Below are 22500 nucleotides of genomic sequence, written 5' to 3'. Positions count from 1 at the left end.
TCGAATAGATTTATTATTTTCCCAATGTTCCTATTCAAAATATTATCAAAGTATTAATCCTGATTGAAGAATTCCTAAGTCATTATTATCTAATCTGAAGCAAAATACTGAGACAGACGATTTAATTTAGGTGAAAAAAACAAAAACACCAACCGTTTGTTGATATTTGAAAAGGGTCGCCATGGTCGATCTGGACAGGATTTTGGGTCGCAGCAAAACATAAATAAATAAATAAATAAATAAGAATAAACAAATAAAAGAAATAAATGAATAAATAAATAAAATAAAATAAGAACCACTGACCTAACAGAATAAAGACGTTTGAGAAGAGTAGAGAGATGAAACTGATGAAAAAATTATTAGGATGAGTGCTGAAAGTATGCGAAGGAAGACGGTTTAAAAAAATATATGAAAACTAACCAAACAAATCGACCTTCAAATGGAAATTAGTAACCAGGATTTCCAAGTATAAGGACAAGGAGGATTACTCAAACGCAAATCGATGTATTTTACAGGAATAGTATATAAAATATTTGAAAAAATATTAAGCTTGTGACGAAAACATTAAAAATTCGGATTAAGAACAGAACTACTTCTCAATCCTCCTGAGATATGTGGCATATGCAAAGTAGACCACTTGGAAAAAAGAAACTAACGAAGCAGAGCGCTTTCGTATATTACATATTCTTACATATTCAGTGCACTGAAGATGTAATATACGAAAACGCTCTGCTTCGTTAGTTTCTTTTTTCCCAGTGGTCTACTTTGCATAAGTGAACAAACGTACCCGTGTTCTTATTAGCATATATATATATATATATATATATATATATATATATATATATATATATATATGTGTGTGTGTGTGTGTTGAGGTGTGAAGCCAGAATGAGTGGTAGGGTGATGAGTTTAAACGCTAAGAATCAGTTGAAGTTTTATTTCTGACGTTTCGTCCAACTAGAAGTCCTGGTTGGACGAAACGTCAGAAATAAAACTTCAATGGATTCTTGGCGCTTAAACTCACCACCCTACCACTCATATATATATGTATATATATATATATATATATATATATATATATATATACACACATATATATACACACACAACACTGGATGGGTCCCAGTGATTAGAGATACATTTTAACAACCACAATGCACTTTAATTCTAAGCCATCAAGGCCGACGTGCAGAAATTGAAATGTGGTACTGCCAAGGACTCGAACCCCAGCATCCTCATGACAAGTGCGGCAGTGACTTACCAACTAGGCTATCAAAAGGTATATAAATTGAGCGCAATTTTTCTTATATATTTGTATGCTCGAGTTACATACACATACATGAAATTTTTGCGCTCAATTTATATCTCTCGTGATAGCCTAGTTGGTAAGTCACTGCCACACTTGTCATGAGGATGCTGGGGTTCGAGTCCTTGGCAGTACCACATTTCAATTTCTGCATGTCGGCCTTGATGGCTTAGAATTAAAGTGCATTGTGGTTGTTAATATATATATATATATATATTTATACATTAGATTGTATAATACATGATGCTGATCTGTTTTGTTCATTTGAGGAGCAGACTTGGAACAATACGGGGAATCGTTGTTCGGAGTCCGAAACAGATCAGTTTTAGACCTCGTCCACACATCGGCAATGGACTCTCGGCCATTGTGGAAGTCCATGAGTGAAATGAGCAAGATCATTTGTTTTCCTGCATCCGGAGTCTAGGTGGTTGAAGTGCTCTTCTTGCAGTATGGAAGAGGAATCCGTTAGAGCTCGCCCAATCTTTAGGAAACCACAGTTTAGGGTGGTGGTGGTGGGAGTTAGCACCGCTAGACAGGAGCTGGAGATAAAATTTAGTTTTTTTTTTCCACATGAGTACATATCTACAATATATATATATATATATATATATATATATATATATATATATATATACTGATGAAAAATGTAAGATCTCATTTGTCAATCACGTGAAAAATACAGTTGGAAAAAAAATTGGAGACAGGGAATCTATAGATATCGATTGCAAACTACAATCCTCTTCAGCATATACAAAGTATAGAGAAGTGAGTGCTACTTAAGTAGCTCCCTTGACAAGAATAGGGGAACATTTTATATACATATATATATATATATATATATATATATATATATATATATATATATATATATATATATATATGTATATATATGGAACAACATTCTGACCGCTTCTGTCCTCCATAGAGATATTGTCGTCTATTAGGATGTGTAGACATAAAGAAGATAATACAAAAACACGTCAAACGCACTGATCCCAACAACAAACTAGAACTAAAATTAGTATTTACTCGAACTTCTCACATTGATAGAGAAGAGACAGAGAAAGAGAGCAAAGAGAGAGAGACGATAAAAGAAATTTAGATGAGAATAACAGAAAAAAAATGACAGCGAGGGCCTTCTATTGTGAGATAAAAACAAGTGGTTATAGTATACAAATATGTACATATTTAAAATATGTTATAAAGTATAGCTCTACGCAGATGCGTGGATCTAAGGATTAAGTTGGATGAAAATATAATTCTACTCAACAACAGCTCCGCCCCCTGGTAAACCCACACATACACCCACATGATATGAGATGAAAGATTGATAAGAGGTTCCATTAAAAAATAAATAATACTAATAAAAACTTTAGAAAATTTCAAGAAGCGTAGATATTTTTATTTACATTAAGATTAGGTAAATACACGCGCGTTTAGACATATTAACTAGTGTTTGCCAATATTCCCTGTTTCTTGTGTTGTCGTGATAGGTAAATCAACCTGCATCTCTATATGTCCTTTCGATCCCTATTTTTCCGTTTTCTTTGTTGCAGAGAAAGACGTCGTTCACAGCCAGGACCAGACGAAGGCGAAACCATGAACCTGTGCTAAGAGCTACGACGCTGAGAAGAAAAAGAATAAGGGAGGAAAAAAAAAATAGAGGATTGAAGTCACCGCCCTGGGGGAACAACGGGATTCTTGCGATGGGATCCACCGACGACGACGACGGCATCAAACGCCGTCGACTGGACGACACACTGACCACGGCCGTGACGTCATCGGTCGCTTTCGTGGCGATGCAGCTGCTCTTCAGCATCGTCGAAGGCGTTCAGGTCGTGGTACCGGGGGCACAGGTGAACGAAACCGGGAAAATGGTGGGAGACAGAGGAAGGGAGAGCCCAGCCATCTTCGATGTCATGCAATGTGGTCTGGGCGAAGTCTACTGGCCCGCAAACAACAAGTGCTTTCAGGAGGGTCTGCAAGGTGAGCTACAAAGACGACTTCTTTGCTAACAACGGTCTTTATGACTGAACAAAACCTGTAGATGTTGAACTGTACAACCAGATCCTTTTGCTATGGGGTTAAGACTGTGTTTACACCAAGTGAGTCGAGTTACGACATCATAAGACATTTGATTAAATTCTTTTTGCCATCACCATTCACACCGACTGATTTATGTGTCAGTCAGTGGTCACTACCAAGTTAGGGGCTCGAGATTAGGTTAAAGATCAGAGGCTCAGACGTAGGAAATATTTCAAGACAAACTTAGATGAGTCTCAAAGCAAAATGCTAAGTGCTGTCTGAGCCATGTGTTACGTTTAACGAAAATGTAGTCCCATCTGTAAAAAAAAAAAAAAAAAAAAAGATGCAGATAAAAGTTTAATTAAAGATAATAAAACACCAGGGCCTGACGGTGGCTTCCAAGAATATCGAAGGAAATGAAAGAACGAACTTGCACTTCCAAAACTGTCGCATCACGATCCTCGTGGCTACGTCCACTGGGGTCGTATACATAGCAGGGCGTTCTCAAAATAGATTTATTGGGACGTTCACTTGTATAATGGGGAAAAAAAACAATTGCGGACTCAATTGGTGACCCAGCATGACGACGGCCACTCGGCGTAGCTTGAATTGATTCAGTTCCCGCAGAAATGCAATGGGCTTCAACGTGAACTAGAGTGACGATTCTTGAAGAGTCACGCCTCTTGTCGACTCGCTTGGCTTAAACACAGCCTAAAGGTGTCTAGAACACTAATTCTTTGTTTTTGAGTGAGGTTGTTTTGCTTCCCGCTGCAAAGTACGAGGCTGATAACAATTTTAACCGAACCTACCAACGCGTTTACCCAACTATGATATCAGGTAGTAGGCTAATAATTGCACCAAGGAAAACGTACCTTGAGGAACAAGTTCCAGACACGAAAACTTTGAGCATATCACCCTCGCCTTCTTCAGGACCCTGCAAGGGCGGCCAGCAAGTGACCCTGAACCGGACGACGCGGGTGGCTGAGTGCCAGTGCCTGCCCCGGTACCTGGCTTGGCGTGACGGACGTTGCTTCAGACGGTTCTCCCAGGGACCTTGTGGCGTCGGCGGGGTAGGTATTGTGACGTCAGGGGTATAATGACGCCACAGCGACCACGTCATCTCTGCGATAACATTGTAGAATAATAATCAGTCAATATATATCGTCATATTACAAAGAGGGTGCCAGAAAAAAAGCTGATTCCCATAAACGCACGCTCAAACATTTACACACTCACACACACACAGTCTTCCACTGCGCATATCTTGGTTATCGCATTCACTTTCTCTTGTAGATGATAACACACACTGACGGTGCTGACGGTACTGCCTCCTGCCGATGCAGGAAGGACTACTCCCGATGGACTGACGGTCTCTGCTACAAGGACTTCACGGCTGGACCCTGCACCGCCTCCGACGCCGTCTACCACAAGGGATCTTGCGTCCGCAAAGGTTGGAAAGGGGAAGAGGGGTGAGGAGGAGGAGGAGGAAGCGATTTGGATGCTTGAGTATGGTGGAATAGTAGCGGGGAGAGGTGGATGGTGGAATAGTAGGGGAAGGAGCAGAAGTAAAGAAGGCATAGGAAATAGGGAAAAGGTAAAAGGGGGAAGGGAGACAGGCATCAGGGGGATGAAAAAGTTAGAGGGGGAGGCAGGATGGGAAGAGATGGATGTGTGAGGATGGTGGAATAGTAGGGGGGGTAATAGAAGTAAGGTGGGCAGAGAAGATACGGAAGGGGTAAGGAATGGGAAAGGGGGATGAAGTCAGGGCGGAAGAAGATAGAGGGATAGGGAGGATAGGAAGAGGCTGGATAAGGATAAGGATAAGGATAGGAAGTGAACAAATATAACCTACACCCGCCGATTTCTTTTCTCACTCTTCACTCTCCCTCCTCTCTGCGACTTCCTTCTAACCAAGAAAGGTGCTCCACTTTCCCATATAGCTTCTGCTTCTTACCATCTCTCTCACAAACTCCACTCCCTGTCATCTTCATGCCAAAACAAGTCACGATTCTAAAACAGACACCTGGTACCTACAGCGGGTTAAGGACATCCCTTGCGATAAAATTCGTATAAAATTAGCAGAATGGAAGGGTAAATCCAAGACTAGAGTAATCCTTAGAAGTGCAGATCCTACCCTGCCCCAGCTGAATGGTAGCACATGACAGGAGGTAGAGAAAATCATTATGGTCATCCTTCTCGATGAATAGTGAAAGATGTGCCAGGCGAGCCATCACCACTCACAGTCACCTAAATTTATTTTCGCTTTTTCTTCTTTTGTTCCTCGCCGTCACCGGCGACTCAGGACCCTGTCCGAACGGCTTCTGGCTCCAGTGGGACTCGCCGCTGAACAAGTTCACGTGCCAGTGTCCCCCGGGTTTCCTGAGGGTGGTGGCCGTCAACCGATGCTTCCGAGTGCGAACCTCCTGCAGGGAGTGCTCCGAAAACCTCCTGTACTGGCCAGAAGGCAACCAGTACTACCTGGAATACACGCAGGTACTGAGCGGGGGAAGAGAGGACGTGATGGGGATGAAAGGGGGAAGGACAAGTGCGAAGTATGAAGGAGGAGGAACGAAGGGTGAAGGACGGGGGGGAGTAGAGGAGTGGTGTAGAATGAAATGTCTGAAGATTGGGTAAATCAAGACTTTTTCAGCAATAACAATGTTAACGGTGGAGTTCCTTTGGGTACATATATGGCACCTTCTCTCCAATCAAATAACTCATTTCACCCTCTCTTCTCCGATACCACAGGGGCCCTGCCCCAAGGGAAGGCTTCTGCTGGACACCCCCAAGGGTCCTGCCTGCGGGTGCCGCAAGCACAACGAGTCAAACCCGATCCTGCGGCACCACGAGCAGACGGCGGTGTGGCCCATGGATGGCTCGTGTCACCGCCTCAACTCTCAAGCCATCTGCCGGGACGGAGAATGGTTCGTCTGGGCCGACTACAAGAACAAGATTCCCGTTTGCTGTCCGGGTGAGTGAGGAACTTTACTAAGGGTAGATGAGAGAGCCACGTTGGTGAAAATGGTGGGGGTGGGGGTGATTGTCACAGGTCTTATCCTGATAAATGGATTACACCATAATTTCATACTTGTGCAAGATAGTGAATCCCTTGTACCGTCTCACAGTGACTAGGTTAGATTTGATGACAGTTCTGAGACTAGGGCCCGTTTTCATTGAGGTCCAAAATTTAGATATAGATGTTACATACAAGGTTAGTTTGAAAATTAATAATGATATCCATGTGAACAAGTTGCATTAACACGGCAAAGGAAACATGGACTGGAAGTAAAGCGTTTATTCCTGACGTTTTGTCTATTGACTTTCTCAAAGGAATGAGCATACTGGATCGTGGCAGAGATTATATACACGCTTGGTGGCTCAAGGGGCTATATAAACTCTGCACGATCCAGTATGCTCATTTCTTTGAGAAAGTCAACAGACGAAACGTCAGGAATAAACGCTTCACTTCCAATGTTTCCTTTGCCGTGTTTATGCACAAGGTTAGTTTGTTCTACCCGCTTCGCTAAGGTGAAATACTTTTTTAGGTCACTGACCTGGCTGATAAAATCGTCTGGGGCAAGAGCAGAAATCTAAAAACTGTCTCACCAAAGAGTTAAGGCTGAGGAAAAAACCTACGGAACGAGTAGCATTGTTAAGATTTGTCTTAGTAGTTCTTTGTGACCTTATGCTGCAGCCTCCATCTCTTTGTCCTCATTTGTTCTGCGTTTCCAGATGAGTTAAATATTCGTCCTACATGTAATAACAGTTCATACCTTTTGCATTTACGGTCCCTCGTGAAACCCCAACATAAAAGTTGTACAGGCGCTATATCGGGGTTGTTCGTCTGAACGAGGCTGAGTAATGCACGGCAAATAATTATGACACCACCGGATTTGATCTATTTCTAGAAACCAAATGAAGCAGAAAAAGATGCAAGGAGAGACATGTGATTAGTGTTATATATTTTGATTTCCTCTATCATAAACTATTTTTTTGTGAACAGTTACACCAACTGCAGCTTACATTTCCGTTCGGACGCTCAGCTTCGATATAGGCCTGGCTACAGTGAGCCTTGTGTAATTTACATTGGTCAGTGACTGTACCTTTGGTATAATCACTTACTTGTCTACAAAAACACATTTATATTATCTTCTACAGCGTGCCTTTGGTATAACCACTTACTTGTCTACAAATATACATTTATATTACCTTCTACAGCCGGGCACTACTACTGGCCCAAACACGGACGCTGCTACGAGGAGCTGACCAGGGGTCCGTGCGAGGCTAATCAGCTCTTCCTGCACATCTTCCACGAGCCGAAATGCACCTGTGACGATCAGTGGGGATTTACGGCTACAAACCCGCAAGACAATCGTTGCTATCTCCGGAACTCACAGGGCCCCTGTAGATTTGGTATGTATCCAAGTGACAGCAAGTTCAATGTAATGGTAAAGTCAGTATATTAATTTTATTCGATAGATTGTCCATATTTCTTAGGATAGTCCTATCGTGGTTTCGGGTTTCCGCGCTAAGGAGAATGCTAATCAAATCCAATGTCTTACTAATCCTCTTTTTTTATAACCTCATTACATGTTTTTTTTTTTTTCTATTTGCGTTTGTGACCCTTACTTCTTTGGCGCGATAGTGTTTCTAAGGACAGAAGAGCTTGTTATTAGTGTGAAATTAAAATTTCTCTCTCCCGCGGACATTGTTCATGGAACGGTACATGAGGAAGAACTTCCCGGTTATTCCTTGCCCACAGGTTTCCGGTTCCTGGGAGCAGAGGGTGGTGCTCCTGTGTGCGATTGCCTGCGCGGATGGTTCTACTGGGCGGAGCTGAAGGCATGCTACCCACTCTATACCCGCGGACCGTGCAACATAGACAGCTGGCTCGGCTACAGGTACAGCGCATCAAAAGTACACGCCCGGATGGCGGGTGTTTTGAATAAATACTACATCGTCAACAAGTAGAGATTATTTTTTTATGCATTGAATCAATTTGACGTAAAGAGGATTAATCCCTGACGATTTTTTTTCCTGTTGCAGCCACTTATCAGGCGAACCTTTCTGCTCGCCCAACCCGTGTCTAGATGTCAATGTCACCTCCGAGTCCCGACTGGTGTATCTGGGTACCCCAGGTCAGTGCTACCCACTGGGGGCTCGAGGTCCATGCCCGCCCCACCATCTCCTCCTTCTCGACCGTGACGGCATCGTACCCCAGTGTCGAACCCCGGATAAACCGGACGAGTGAGTTGATGATGTTATGATTCGGTATTTGAGCACGGAAATCATAATGTTACATTGGGTGTAGAAATTTAAAGGAAAAAAAAAATGGAAACTGAGAAGTGGAAACCTCCATTCTATTCCCATCCCTGTTTGACCCACAGATAGGATCCTTGGCCTCTGCCCGTGTCCCTTTTGGCTTGCATTCATATGTTAACTACCTAAGGTTTCTGGGCACGCCTCCCACGGTTTATAGCGAGTTCTGCCCTGATCATAAAATATACATCACAACTTGTGCATCATGTAGAAATACACATCATGTGCGTCAAACACATATGTGCATTATGCACACCATACAAAAGGAAAACACTTCAACCCCTTCCAAATCGAGTGGCACTTTTCTTATTATTCTTGGAATCACCAGACTTTATCCCTCGTCTCTATGGTATCTCCTCGGTAATAAGAGGGTTGGAACTCACTTAAAGTGTAATAAGAACACACTGGTCTAATGTCTCTTTTCTCACACATATTTCCTCCACATTCTCGTGTGATTGGAGATTAGTTTTCATACAGAAAAGAATAGTGATCACATTTACACTTCTATCCCTCCTTTGTGCTATCCTTCTTCACCACCTCTGTGACTCCATCTCTTCGATCTGATGCTGCCCCAAGGATAGAAGCGCTGGTTATTACTGACGAAATATTCTCACTTCTTCCCCTGCCCTCCCAAAACATCCGCCTCAGTGTGCGAAGTGCACCAAACTGACGTGCATCCCACCCCTACATTCGCCCTCCCGTGTTTGAAATTAACGACCGCGGGAACCCCTCCACATCAGTCACAGGCTTAATTCCCTCGAAACGCTGATCTATGTTTTTATTTCATTTGATTATATATTATTGGGTCACATAAAGAATGATCACCCCAAATCGTCACCCTATGAGATCCCACCTGAAGAATTGTTAACCCAGTACGCCGAATATCAACAGTGGAATAAAGATTAGGTTAGGCTAGGTTGAATGAGGTTTATGCTTATTGTCATGAACTTATACAACCGAAGAATGGTAAACCCAGGATGGCCCACATGAAGAATTGTCACCCTGTCGAAGTCTGAGGTGACTATTCTTCATGTGATCCTTATATATATATATATATATATATATATATATATATATATATATATATATATATATATATATATGTATAGTTCTGGCTTGATTTGATCTAATATAGGAGAGGACGTCGGAATGTATGTTGACCGAGACTTTTTAAAAGTCTGTGGTCTGTTTCTCATCTACATGAAATCGTCTGACCACAACCAGGAAAAAAGAATTCACTCTTTTTGTGGTTGCTTCCCATTCCTGGAGGGGCTTTAGGAGCAAGAAGGAAAGTAAATATACTCCTTGTGCTTGTTTCATCTCTTAGGTCTGCAGCCGTGTTTGCCGCGCCCGTACTTGTTTGTCAGCCTGGATCTCGACGCGCTCTGTCGGGTGACTGTGTTCCGCACCGCCCAGAATTACCCTCGCCCACGTCCGAAACTTCGGACCTGCGCTATCTGTGTCCCACTGGGGTAAGTGCACTTTTCTTCTGACAAGACCTCGACTCACACACACACGTGTACAGAATTAACTGGATTTAATGTTAACGAAAGAACTTGATGAAACGGATTATCTAAAATAACCGTGTCATACGAAAAATGTTATCATGTATTCGACCTTCTCGAATTTTTTGAATGGCAGAAGGGAATATAGACACACGAACTGAGCTAAGATACAAACAGGGTAGAAACAACTTTTGTAAAGCCAAATTTTCAGGATTGTGTAAATTCTTAGAATAACCAGATGGCAGGGAATTTGTCAGTTTGAGATACCGGGTCGTGTTACAAAGAAAACGGAAATCTACATTTATAAACATCTCAGCAAAGCTAAGAAAACTTAAAGCAGTGTAGTGCCAGAGAAAATCAAAGTACTTGTAAAACCATGGATAGGCCCTTAATACAATATCCACACGTCCTTCCCAACATCCTGTTCAAAGCCCAGCCACAGAATCTAGGAAAAAATAAAATAAGAATAAATTCCTCAGATTGAATTTGTCAGTTTGGGTGTTGTACTTTATTACCTCCTGCACCGGCTCTGGTTATGCACAGACCAAAAGGTCTCCTGTGAATATTCATGCTTCCTTACCGTAAATGGGGGAGAGTACGTGCTGGTAGAGAAGAGAGAGGTGGGGGGGGTGAATGGGAGAAAGGAGAGGGTAGTATTAGCTGGGGGATAATTGCAGCTGGAAAGGGGGGGGGGGAATGGAGGATAGTATTAGTTGGTGGACGGGAGAAGGAAGCAGAGGGGGAAATAGAAGCACAAGTGACGAAAGTGGTAGGTCTGGGGACATGAAGGAAAGGGGTTTGGTAGATGGTCAGATCCCATAGGAAGTGGAGGAAGAGTTGGAGGCATCTCTAGATATTGCCACAGAAAGGGTCGGAGTAAATTATTCTACTTTTATAATTCTTCCATAACTGGTGACCCATAGGATGTGGCCGGCAAAACCAGCAGCGTTGCCACGTCTAAACCATCTCCAAAGAAAACGGGGGTTACACCGTTTTCTTTATTTGCATGTATGGCCAGTATGATTAAAGAGACTGCAAGCGGCCCAAAGACCCGCACTCAGCTTCTCTATGTAATTACTACATCCCCCCAAACCCACGGAAATCCCTAGGTCGGCAGCCGGGGCAACGTCGCCTGACTTGAAATGTCACATCGTTAAACAAATCTCGTCTTTTCTTTACATGTATAACAATTGCTCATATCACTTACCATTTAATTAAAAAAATCAATAGGCATTCAAAATATTCCATGCATACTCGGGGTAGTGGACAGCTTCCGGTATATGCTGAATGTTTTGATTCAGTACGTGACAACACGGCAGACAACCTTGTGGGTCACGAGATAATGGAAATAGTATAGTTCCACAAGCTCAGCCTCCAGCACCGTTACCATCACCTTCGTACCCTCACCACTCTTAATACCATCGTCTGTTTTCCCTCCTCCTGTACACTAAGGCCTTCATCACATCACCAGTAACAACAGTTTAAGCTTACTCTTCCCCCAGGACCAACGCTGTCGAGATCTGATGACGAAATCCATGAGGTCACGAACAACAACAACGACGACGACAGCAACATCGGCAACGATGAGACGGAGGAACAACATAAGTCCGGAAGAACTGACCGTCGATGCACGCCGGGACATTGACCTGGAGGACGACGACGACGACGCGACGTGTCCACCGGGCTACTACCCATGGCCGAACACCGAGGGCGAGTGCATGTGTCCTCAGAACTTTCACCCAAACCCAGGAGGGCAATGCCAGCCCGTCTCCACGGCGCTTACCGGTCCCCTCGCCTGGACTATACTCAACTTTAACCACAAAACCAAGAACCCTCTCATTGATCTCTGATTCCCCCCCCCCTCGATTCTAATCATCTTCTCATTGCAGTAAGGAGCTTATGATCGCAGTGGCATAACCCTGATCGAGGCGTTCAGGATATACTGCACTCAACAACATTGTTTGACACACATAGCAACAATAAACATTACGCCTTAAAGGGAATATATTAACCTCATTGTAAACCCTCTATCAGGTGGGACTTTGAACAACCCTGTGTACAAAGTAACACATACAAACAACTTTCATTTAATCAAAAATGAGCCATAGAGTAATGAACAACTTCCTGTATGTTCAAGGTGGCTATAGAAGTGGAGGTAGAACTTCACCATGTGCAATCTATTTGATTTTCTTGATGGATTCACTGCAGCTGAATAAAGTCGCTTGGCACCAGGCAGAACAAATTATGTAAAAAATCCATTGCGGTGATGGAAAGGTTAGAGTGGTGTTTGAACACTGTGATTGTAACCCATGTTTAAATGAAAACGTCATGGTTGAGTATAGCAACGGAGTGTACTGTTATACCGGTAGGAACAAGGTGGAACACTGGATGTGTGGAAACTGCTGAGGCAACGTTTATTTTGTCTCAACTTCGTTACATATCAACAACCAGTTTTGAATTCCTGTTTGGCTAAGCTGTGACACTTCAGACTGATCCTTCAACACCGGGTGTCATTTTACCTTTTTATTCAGATTGCTGCTAGACTATTTTATTCATTTCCGTGGCGCATTAAACTTCATTTTGTCTTGTCAAGAGTCGATGAAATGGTTAAACTTTATAATACAACCCTAACCCTGATTTATCTAGATGTTACAAAGATTGTAGGAATACCCATCACATATACATTGCGGTAGAAATAACAAATAGAATTTAGTCAACACATATATTCCTCCAAAGTAGTCATTTACAAATATGTGTAAAAGACGCTTTGCACCATATTGTGAACAAATCATAAACTTCAAACTTTGCTTTTGGGGGAGGAATGAACAAATTCTTCTGCTCAATGAGGTCAAAGTCCTTTGAACCTGTTTAGACTATGACTACAAATCCGGCTCATTTGAATTGTTGCTATTCTAACGGAAACCGTTGTGATGGTTTTGTACAGTACTTTTTAAAGTATACTTGGTCATTTGAATGATTTATTTGTTTATCATTATTATTATTTTGTGTCAGGCTTTAAAAAATTATCAAAGAAATGTCTGGTGGCTGTGCAGTATGAAGAATGGTCAAGCAAGCACTAAAGCCAGATCTGGTCACCGTATGTTCTTCTCAGGCTTTATGAACATCATTTAAAGCTGTAAAGCTTTCCCTAGATTTGTCACTGGCATAATTTGATCGTACCTCAATAAAATCATTCTGTGTGCATAATTCATATAGATCAAGAATAATTCTGGACTAGTCTGGGATATATTACTGGCGTCTCATGTCAAACTTGGAACATTGCCCTATCCGTACAAGTACACCTGCTGACATAAATATTTTACCTGATATATAATGCACTTACTGTTCATAATTTCAGACACCTTTAGTGAGTCTTTTTTTTTTTCTTTTCTAACCTGGAATAAAAATTACCAATACAGACGCATTTTTTTAAAATAAATATTACAGTAAATATGAAACAGAACTTTAAACACATTTATTACAAAATTCGTATTTTCACTTGTATTCGGAGGTATTAACAACAATAAGTTGACGTGACTAGCGCCAGCAGCAGGAAAGGGACCAGAAATGTTAAGTTGGATGGTGAAGCACAGGGCAGTATAAAAGAAGAAAAACCAGTTTATACGTCTGCTGGAGCAGGTATTGTGAAACATGAAATTCGAATAAGGATAAAGAATATAAGAAATGTCAAAATAAAGTATGAACCATTACTAGAGAACCACAAAACTAATAAGGGTACAGGTTAAAGAAAAACCAAAAGTACACTGGAAATATCTTAGTACTACTAAAAAATTAATTGGATGGGTTATCTGACTTTTGGGTGGTTTTACAAAACGCCTCGCGCCCCTGTGTTGACGTGGTGATTTTGTAACGCTTCTCAAGCCAGAGCCAGTAAGCCGTGGATGATCATCGTTGAGTCAAGAACGATCATCGTTGAGCCATGGACGATCATCGTTGAGCCATGGACGATCATCGTTGAGCCATGGACGATCATCGTTGGGCCGTGGACGATCATCGTTGAGCCGTGGATGATCATCGTTGAACAATGGACGATCATCGTTGAGCCGTGAACGATCATCGTTGAGCCATGGACGATCATCGTTGAGCCGTGGACGATCATTGTTGAGCCATGGACGATCATCGTTGAGCCGTGGACGATCATCGTTGAGCCGTGGACGATCATCGTTGAGCCGTGGGTGATGATCGTTGAATCGTGAACGATCATCGATGAGCAATGGACGATCATCGTTGAGCCATGGACGTTGTTGAGTCAAGAATGATCATCGTTTAGCCGTGGACGATCATAGTTGAGCCGTGGACGATCATCGTTGAGCCGTGGACGATCATCGTTAGGCAATGGACGATCATCGTTGAGCCATGGACGATCATCGTTGAGCCGTGGACGATCATCGTTAAGCAGTGGACGATCATCGTTGAGTCAAGAATGATCATCGTTGAGCCGTGGACGATCATCGTTGAGCCGTGGACGTTCATCGTTGAGCCATGGACGATCATCGTTGGGCCGTGGACGATCATCGTTGAGCCGTGGATGATGATCGTTGAGCCGTGAACGATCATCGTTGAGCAATGGACGATCATCGTTGAGTCAAGAACGAACATTGTTGAGTCAAGAACGATCATCGTTGAGCCGTGGACGATCATCGTTGAGCCGTGGACGATCATCGTTGAGCCATGGACGATCATCGTAACCAATAATAAATTAGATTAAACCATTTCAAAGGTGACACATTTTAAAAATGTTACATGTCTTGGAGAGGAAGGTCTGTAAGTCCTCCGAGGTCGTAAGTTCTCCGAGGCAGTAAGCCTTTCGAGGCTGTAAATTCTCCGAGGGTACAAGTTCTCCGAGGGTGCAAGCCCTCCGAGGGTGCAAGTCCTCCGAGGGTGCAAGTCCTCCGAGGGTGCAAGTCCTCCGAGGGTGCAAGTCCTCCGAGGTTGCCAGTCCTCCGAGGGTGCAAGTCCTCAGAAGTTTTTGACGATTATACGACTAGGTGGTCGACGAAATGCCAGGGGAACCCGACGCCGTGCAGAAGAAGCGACAACGCCACTTTTGGAAATGGGTGACATGTCAGAAAAAAAATAAAAAAGCCGACCTACAATCCAATAAACGGTACCTTTGCCAGCTAAGGGCAGAACACAGCAAAACATTCCCCGCTCTATATACTACAGTCAAACATTTCTCGACAAAAGAGTCGGTAAGACAGTTTCACCGAAAAGTCCTTAAGCCGAAAACTCCATGCAGGACAAAATTAATTTCCCTGCAGGAATTCGGAGAACCCCACCAGCTGGAGCCTGGGTCACAGCAATATGATTGCTGCGCCTTTTAAAGGCTCCTCACGTTGTTGCATCAGCCATTGATATTGGCTCAGGCGAGAAACCCGCCAGCTAACAACGGACCTTCAAGTGAGGGAAATTCTTCTGGCCCCAAGCCCCAAAAGTAGTGATCGAAGAAACTAACAACGTATATCAATTTCCATCTGTACACGCAACCCAGATATGTTCAATATTGGGTGTCATGACATATATATATATATATATATATACATATATATATATATATATATATGTATATACATATATGTATATATATTATATATACAAATATGTATATAATATATATATATACATATATATATACATATATAATATACTGCATATATGTGTGTGTATATATACATATATATATATATATATAATATATAATATAGTGTTTGTGTGCGTGCATGTTTATGTGTATATATATATATAATATATATATATATTGTGCGTGTGCGTGCATGTGTGTTTGCGTGCGTGTTCGTGCGTGCGTAGGTGTGTGTGTGCGTTCCTGTGTGTGTGCGTGTGTGTATGTATGTGTGAGTCTATTGGCGAATACCATAAAATTGAATATTAGGATTTAGAGGAATTATTAGAAAAAAATAAAGAAGAAATGAAGAAGGGGCAAGAAGGAATGAAGGACTTCATCGTGAAGGCGGTAAAGAGATGGAGTGACGATGACGACAATGATGATTCGGAAGACGAAGTTAGGACTCCACCACGTAAACGACCTAAAGCGTCCAAAGATGTTGTTATTACCGGTACTGAATAAAAAAAAACCTGTATGGGTTCCTCTCTTTTATTATCTAAACCAAACCGAACAAATCATACATTAAAACAATGAGGGCGGAGCCCTGGAGCGCGAAGGCCGTAGGCCAAGCACCCATGGCGGAGCCATGGCCGGCGTCAGCCGGGTGCTTGTAATAAAAATATTAATAATAATAAAAAAATAAGGCAGCTACCGGAATCGAAGACCAGAGTGAAGGTAACAAATTAACAACACGGGCAAAGACAGGACTAACCTCCTATAAGTTTTGTATACATGTCCTCACCCAGGAGCCTACAAGAACAGAACCGTGTCTGGTCGTTTCGCTACATGGCCAGTTCGCTACCAACAATTTCGCAACATTGTTCGGTCGTTTCGCTACATTGTTCGGTCGTTTCGCTATATAGTTCGGTCGTTTTGCTACATTTCGCTACACTTTTTCGCATTTGAGATACGAATATGGTAAAAAATACGATGCGTGCAGCTTTGTAAAGTACCTGTAACCCTTCGGGCGTTTTGCTACATCGTCAGTTTGCTCCCAACCATTTGGCTACATTGTTCGGTCGTTTCGCTACATTGTTCGGTCGTTTCGCTACATTTCGCTATACTTTTTTTTTTTCATTTGAGATACGAATATGGTAAAAAAAAATACGATGTATGCAGCTTTATAAAATACCTGTAACCCTTTGGGCGTTTCGCTACATGGCCAGTTCGCTCCCAACCATTTGGCTACATTGTTGGGTCGTTTAGCTACATGGGCAGTTCGTTACATTGTTCGGTCGTTTCGCTACATTTGGCTACATATTTTTTTTTTTTTTTTTTTTTACGCAACAGCGTCATACAGTGGTGGGGAGGTTTTCATAATTAATGTAGGAAGGCAACTGGGATATATATACGTACAGACACATACACACATACGTACAACACATGAATTGCAAGTAATTAACATAATACAGGTCACTGGGTATTGTACATCCATTCAAAAGGGAAGTCAGAGATGCCACGCAGGGCATCAGGTTTTATGAAAACCAACCAAAGTGGGGGTAACGGACAAAATCTTGTCCAGGATATTTGGTGATAGGAGATGACGACAGAATCGATGGCATCCAACGGTAGTCCCTGGGGCAGTAGAGGTCTGACAGTGGGACACGTTAGGCCAGTGGTTCCCAAACTTTTCTGGCTTGAGGCACCCTTCCCAAGCCTTTCGGAAGTCCCCGGTACCCTTATTAGAAAATCTAAATTCTAGTTTGTCAGTATTTTGTTGATTCAACATCAGTGTAACAAAATTTTGTTCCCGGATAATATGAAAATACTCATTTTTACACTGACGCTGCTTTAATGAACGAATATGGATGACAGAGAGAGTCGGTAATACGAAAATTATTTTTGTCCTGAATTTTGGCGGCACCCTCAGTTGATCTCACGGCACCCTTTGGTGCCGCGGCACACCGGTTGGGAACCACTGCGCTAGGCAGTAGTGTTCGATGGTGTTGGCCAGTAGAGCGCGGCATAGGCGACATTCTGTGAATGTGGGATCACCCTCCACCCCCGGCGACCTGCCACGGTGGACGGTAGCCTAGCCGCAGTCGGGGCGAGACAACATTGTGGCGACGAACCATGAGCCCCCTGCGGCGGTACGTGTATTTGTGGCGGCAGACGGATTCGTAGTGGGTGATGGTGACAGTGAAGGGCCTCTCGGTGTCCCGATGACGCTGCTCGGGTAGAAGAGCAGCGGAGCGGACCCTGGTGAGGTAATATGGTAGGGAGAGAGGACGTCCATCACCGCGACGGGGTAGTCGGCAGGCTTCTTTCGCTAGGCGGTCTACTTTGGTGTTATGGTGTAAACCTACATGAGAGGGAATCCAAATAAATTTGATGCAGAGACCACGGATAGTCAGTAGGGATAGAAAGGAAAGGATTTGCACAACAGAATGGTGAGTGGGATGATAGCATTAACTCTTCTTTGACAAACGAGACTGACAGCATCCAAATTGGCGTACAGTTCACACAACGTGGAGCTGGAGTGATCACGGAGCCGACGGCTGACCCAACCCTCAGGAGGCGGTGGCAGGTGAGGCGAGTAGACTGCCCCCCCAGCTGCACCATCTGATTGCAGCGATCCGTCAGTGTAGAGGCGATGCGGAGCAGTGATGGAGGATGTTACCTGCGCAACATGTTCCAAGGCCAGCTGTAGTTGAAGTGGAGGCGGGTCACACTTTTCTGTAGGAGTGAAGCTAACCACAGGCGACGGTAGCGTCCACGGGGGAGGGCCTGGGGGCACGTCAGCTACAAGTACTTGTAAATCAAGGCTGCGAATAAAGGATGAAATAGATCTTATAAGGCGGCCACCGGAGGGTATGAGGGAGGGGGGAGGCGGGAGGAGTGGGGCTGAGAGAAGCCCTGGACAATGCTGTGAAGTGCGGTGAGAGGTGGGGCCCGGGGGGAAGTGTATACACTTAATTGTGAGGCAGGTGACATTAGAGTAAATCCTCTCAATCAGGGATGGAAGCCGTAATTCCCGTTGCATATTGACAATTCTTGTAGTCACTGGGCAACCAATAATGATTCTCATTGCTTTGTTCTGAAAGACCTCCAGAGGCTCCAAAGCAGATCGAGGAAGCTGAATTAAGGCAAGGGAGAGGTAATCAACAACAGAGCGAATGAAAGTAATATAGATAGTCCTGGCCACAGGGATGATACCGGAAGAGTTGTTGGTGAACCACTGGAGAGGCCGGAGACGATCTAGCAGATCACAAATTACGGGATGGGGCAGACGCCGGAGGAAGAGCTTCTGAGATTCGTACTGGAGCACCAAGGTAGCAGTACTGGGAGCTTAGTGGGATGATGCAGTCTCCAATCATGAACTCTGACAGCGTGGTAGGAGGGCGGTAGGAGAATATTCTGCTCTTCTGTGGAGAAATAATAAGGCCACAGTTAGCAGAAGCCTGGGAGAGAGATGTAAGAAAGTAGAGTGAACACAAATCATCTGCATAGCAAGTAATTGTGACCTCAGGAACAGTAGGCAAAGACATGAGGAGACGGTGCATTAGTATATTGAAAAGAAATGGACCTAGTAGCCCCCCCCCCCCCTTGAGGAGTGCCGAGATGAAAATCCCGTGAGAAGCTGTAGGCACTGCTGAAGAAGATACGGGAGGTCCCATTACTGAGGTAGCCCTTAATCCACCATAACAAATTACCCTTAATACCAAAATCAATTGATTGATCAAAGATAATATCCCCGATTAGCTACATCAAACGCACTTTTTAAATCAAAAATGCCACTACACTGTCACGGGAGAGGCGAGGATATAAGTTGACGAGGCAATGATGGGTGCTGCGCTGTGGTAAAAAGCCAAAGAGACGTGGAGAAAGGCAATCTTGTAAGGGAGATGGGCCTGAAATTTGCTGTACTGGGTTTGGGTATGGGGATTATTGTACTCGTGGTCCAGGCACGTGGGATACATCCATCTCGAAGACACATATTGTAGAGGCGAAGGAGGGCGTTACCGGGTACACGGTGCAGCAATCGTAGCACACTGTAGGCAATGCCATCATCCCCAGGGGACGAGGCTTTACCTCTCAAAAGAGCACGTCGCAGTTCATCCTCAGTGATCAGTGCAGTCTCTTTATCATCCTCTTGCAGCAAAGCATGTACTAAGCGGAGTCCACGAACAAAGGCACCGGAGGAGAGAGCATCTTGGGCGGGGGCAGGGAGGCTGGCAGGGGTGGACTGATCCGACCACGTGTTGATGAGCCGTTGGGCAAATACACCGAGGGAATGATGACGGGCTGTAGCATGCGTCCTCTTAATCACTCTACGAATAAGGTGCCACATGGAGGCCACACTAGTTTGGTGATTAATTCTGTCCGTAAATCGTTTCCAGGAGTCAGTACTCACACATTCCAGGGCTGTCAAATCGTCCCTGGATTGTTGGTAACGATGAAACAGCTCAGGAGATGGGTCAGCCTGGAACATAAGTCCAACACGCTCCGCTTCTTCTTCGCATTTTGAAGTCGGACGTCTAGATACCACGAGTGAGGAGAAGGGCGACGTTGGAGGTGGGGTCGTAATTCGTAAAGCCTGTAAAAGTCGTGGGTGGCGGAGACAAGGCTGGTGTATAACTGGTCAGGGGAGGAACAGTCAAAGGTAGGTAGTATGCAGGTCATGTATGAAATGTGTGTCGGGCAGTATTTGGGGGGCACAGTGAGGCGTAGGCGTGAGACAGGGGGCGTAGATATGGTAGGGAGAGAATAATGGAAGTGAAGAGCAATATGATATGAGAATAAAGCAGGTACTGAGGAGCACTAGAACTGGGATGACACCAAGCCAGAGGTGAGGACGTGGTCCAGGGTGCCTCCCCGGGAGTGTGTGGCGCCACCTGTATCCCAGCGGGTTAGATGATGTTGGCGGATGAAGGATAGCAGGAGAACACCAGGGCGGTTAGAGGTGCCAGAACGATCTCCCAATGCAGGATGTCGAGCATTGAAATCCCCTGCGTATATTATACCCCTTACCGTAGGTGGTGGAAGAGTAGTGGGGCGAAGGCGAGCGGGAGCAGAGTAGATGTTGCAGAGCTGTAGGATTCCACCACCAACATATATCTCGAAGAGTTGGAATGTTACGTCAGGGTCAGTAGAGGAGCGCAGAAGACGGTGTGTCAGTGTACTGTGTATGTATGTATGTTAGAAGACCGTTCCTTTCTGTATGAATGTAGGGGACATATCCGGGAAGTGAGGGTGCCTGTGGTGCAGGGTTGGGTCGGCCTGGAAATGCCTCCTGGAGAAATATTACATAGGGGTGGTGAGATTGTGTATAGGTTTTTAACTGTATGTATTTTTTGTGGTTGGTGATACCATTGATGTTCCATGTAAGAAGATCTAGGTGAGTGTTAGTTACGAACGTTGCGCTTGCTGGCAGGAGTCCGGAGTGTGGAGGGGAATGGACGATTCGAGGAAGACTGGCTAGTACTGGGATGTAACTCACAGAGTTTGTCGAGGCAAGTTGTAATTGAATTCATTCTTTCGGTAAGCGTGGAGATGGAGGAGGCGAGGGTTTGTTGGGATTCCGCCAGAGTGGAGAGTCTGGAGGCAGTAGTAGCTTGGGCTGAGGCAAGGCTGTCAATCCTGGTATCAATGGAGGCGAAGCGGTCCTCGAATGCCGCACATCGCGCCTGAAGGGCCGCAACGGCCTTACGGAGGGCAGCGTCTTGCTGAGGGGGGTGGGAGCAGATTGTACAGTCCGGGGGGTGGTGGGGCTGAGGTGGGGCCACTGGTCTGAGTTTTGCGCCGAGTACAGCTGTGCCAGACGTTAACACCTGGCTTTAGATATCGGGGGCATTTCCATTGTCATTGTGATGAATCCAGCTGTGGGGGAGGTTCAGTGGTGGAAGTAGTCGCAGATGGGGGCGGGGCGCACTCCGGACGGGACAATCCCTGGACTCATGGGCGACGGCACACCAGGCACACTTGGGGGGGGGGGTAGAGCAGTACCTGGAAATGTGACCGATACCCCAGCATCTGAAGCACCAGAGACGGTCGTCATGGAGCCTCTGGACTTTACACGGGGGGAGGAAGTCAAAAGCAATGGTGTCGAGGGGTGTCTCAGGTGGGCTCCACACAATAACAATGCGGTTGATGGGGAACCATTCTGTATGAAGCGTCGAGCCGAGTCCACGCCTGGGAACTGTAGAGCAAGCTTATGATCCACGTCAACGGGATAACGAGTAAGCAGGTATTGGGGGGTACTTACGAGGTCTTTCGGGGGAGTCTTGAGGGAGGGGAGGCAGAGATAGAAATTCACCCGTCGTAATTCGGTCCAGGATGTCCGTGCGTTGTCTTGAAACGTAGATGAACCGAGAGGTGAGTGCAGCCATCTTGACCTCGGCCGCATCCCGCTGCAGGTGGAAAGTCTTGGTGACAATTGACAGCCAGCGGAGTTTAACTTCGGTAGACGGGTTCCCGCTAAAGGCCAACTTGACATATTTGTCCCGGGGAGCAAACGCTGGAAGGGCAGGTGAGAGCAACGGGAGAATCACCATGGTCAGGCAGGGTAGGACGAGAAGGAGCCTTATTACGCCCACTTGAGGTTCCCTTGATTGACTTGGCAGAAGGTGGTTGACATTCTCCAGCGGTGAAGATAGGTGTGTCATCAGAAGCCGTTTAGCACAAGAGGGCGATGCAGACTGGTAGGTATCATGCTGGGGGGGGGGCAGTAAGAGGGTGATGGGGAGACGTGGTAGGACGAG

General features: G+C 44.7%; 2 protein-coding genes across 5 annotated transcripts in view; one reads left to right on the top strand and one right to left on the bottom strand.

The window, feature by feature from the left end:
- The window catches only part of LOC143035930 (uncharacterized), a 19130-nt gene extending 5204 nt beyond the window's left edge, over nt 1-13926 (top strand). For all 3 annotated transcript variants that reach the window (XM_076203150.1, XM_076203148.1, XM_076203149.1), the window contains exons 2-11: nt 2863-3292; nt 4262-4401; nt 4625-4781; nt 5634-5824; nt 6080-6302; nt 7550-7744; nt 8094-8232; nt 8378-8578; nt 9978-10122; nt 11658-13926. In XM_076203150.1, the coding sequence (XP_076059265.1) occupies nt 3013-3292; nt 4262-4401; nt 4625-4781; nt 5634-5824; nt 6080-6302; nt 7550-7744; nt 8094-8232; nt 8378-8578; nt 9978-10122; nt 11658-12005 (2019 nt within the window). In that variant the 5' untranslated portion in view covers nt 2863-3012 and the 3' untranslated portion in view covers nt 12006-13926. The remainder of the gene's footprint in view (nt 1-2862; nt 3293-4261; nt 4402-4624; nt 4782-5633; nt 5825-6079; nt 6303-7549; nt 7745-8093; nt 8233-8377; nt 8579-9977; nt 10123-11657) is intronic.
- A 2500-nt stretch (nt 13927-16426) lies between these two features.
- The window catches only part of LOC143035533 (uncharacterized), a 6245-nt gene continuing 171 nt past the window's right edge, over nt 16427-22500 (bottom strand). Inside the window, exons 1-4 of one of the 2 annotated variants that reach the window (XM_076202402.1) lie at nt 22005-22500; nt 18956-19121; nt 18256-18564; nt 16427-18101 (exon numbers count right to left, since the gene is read on the bottom strand). The exon at nt 22005-22500 is cut by the window's right edge and continues 171 nt beyond it. In XM_076202402.1, the coding sequence (XP_076058517.1) occupies nt 19006-19121; nt 22005-22500 (612 nt within the window). In that variant the 3' untranslated portion in view covers nt 16427-18101; nt 18256-18564; nt 18956-19005. The remainder of the gene's footprint in view (nt 18102-18255; nt 18565-18955; nt 19122-22004) is intronic. The other variant, XM_076202403.1, reaches the window with a different exon arrangement.

Source organism: Oratosquilla oratoria, chromosome 19 (assembly GCF_046742065.1).
Source record: "Oratosquilla oratoria isolate Oo_2021 chromosome 19, ASM4674206v1, whole genome shotgun sequence".
In the NCBI taxonomy this organism is placed as follows: domain Eukaryota; kingdom Metazoa; phylum Arthropoda; class Malacostraca; order Stomatopoda; family Squillidae; genus Oratosquilla; species Oratosquilla oratoria.
The sequence above is the reverse complement of the archived record's forward strand: the minus strand, read 5'-3'. Positions and strand labels throughout refer to the sequence as shown.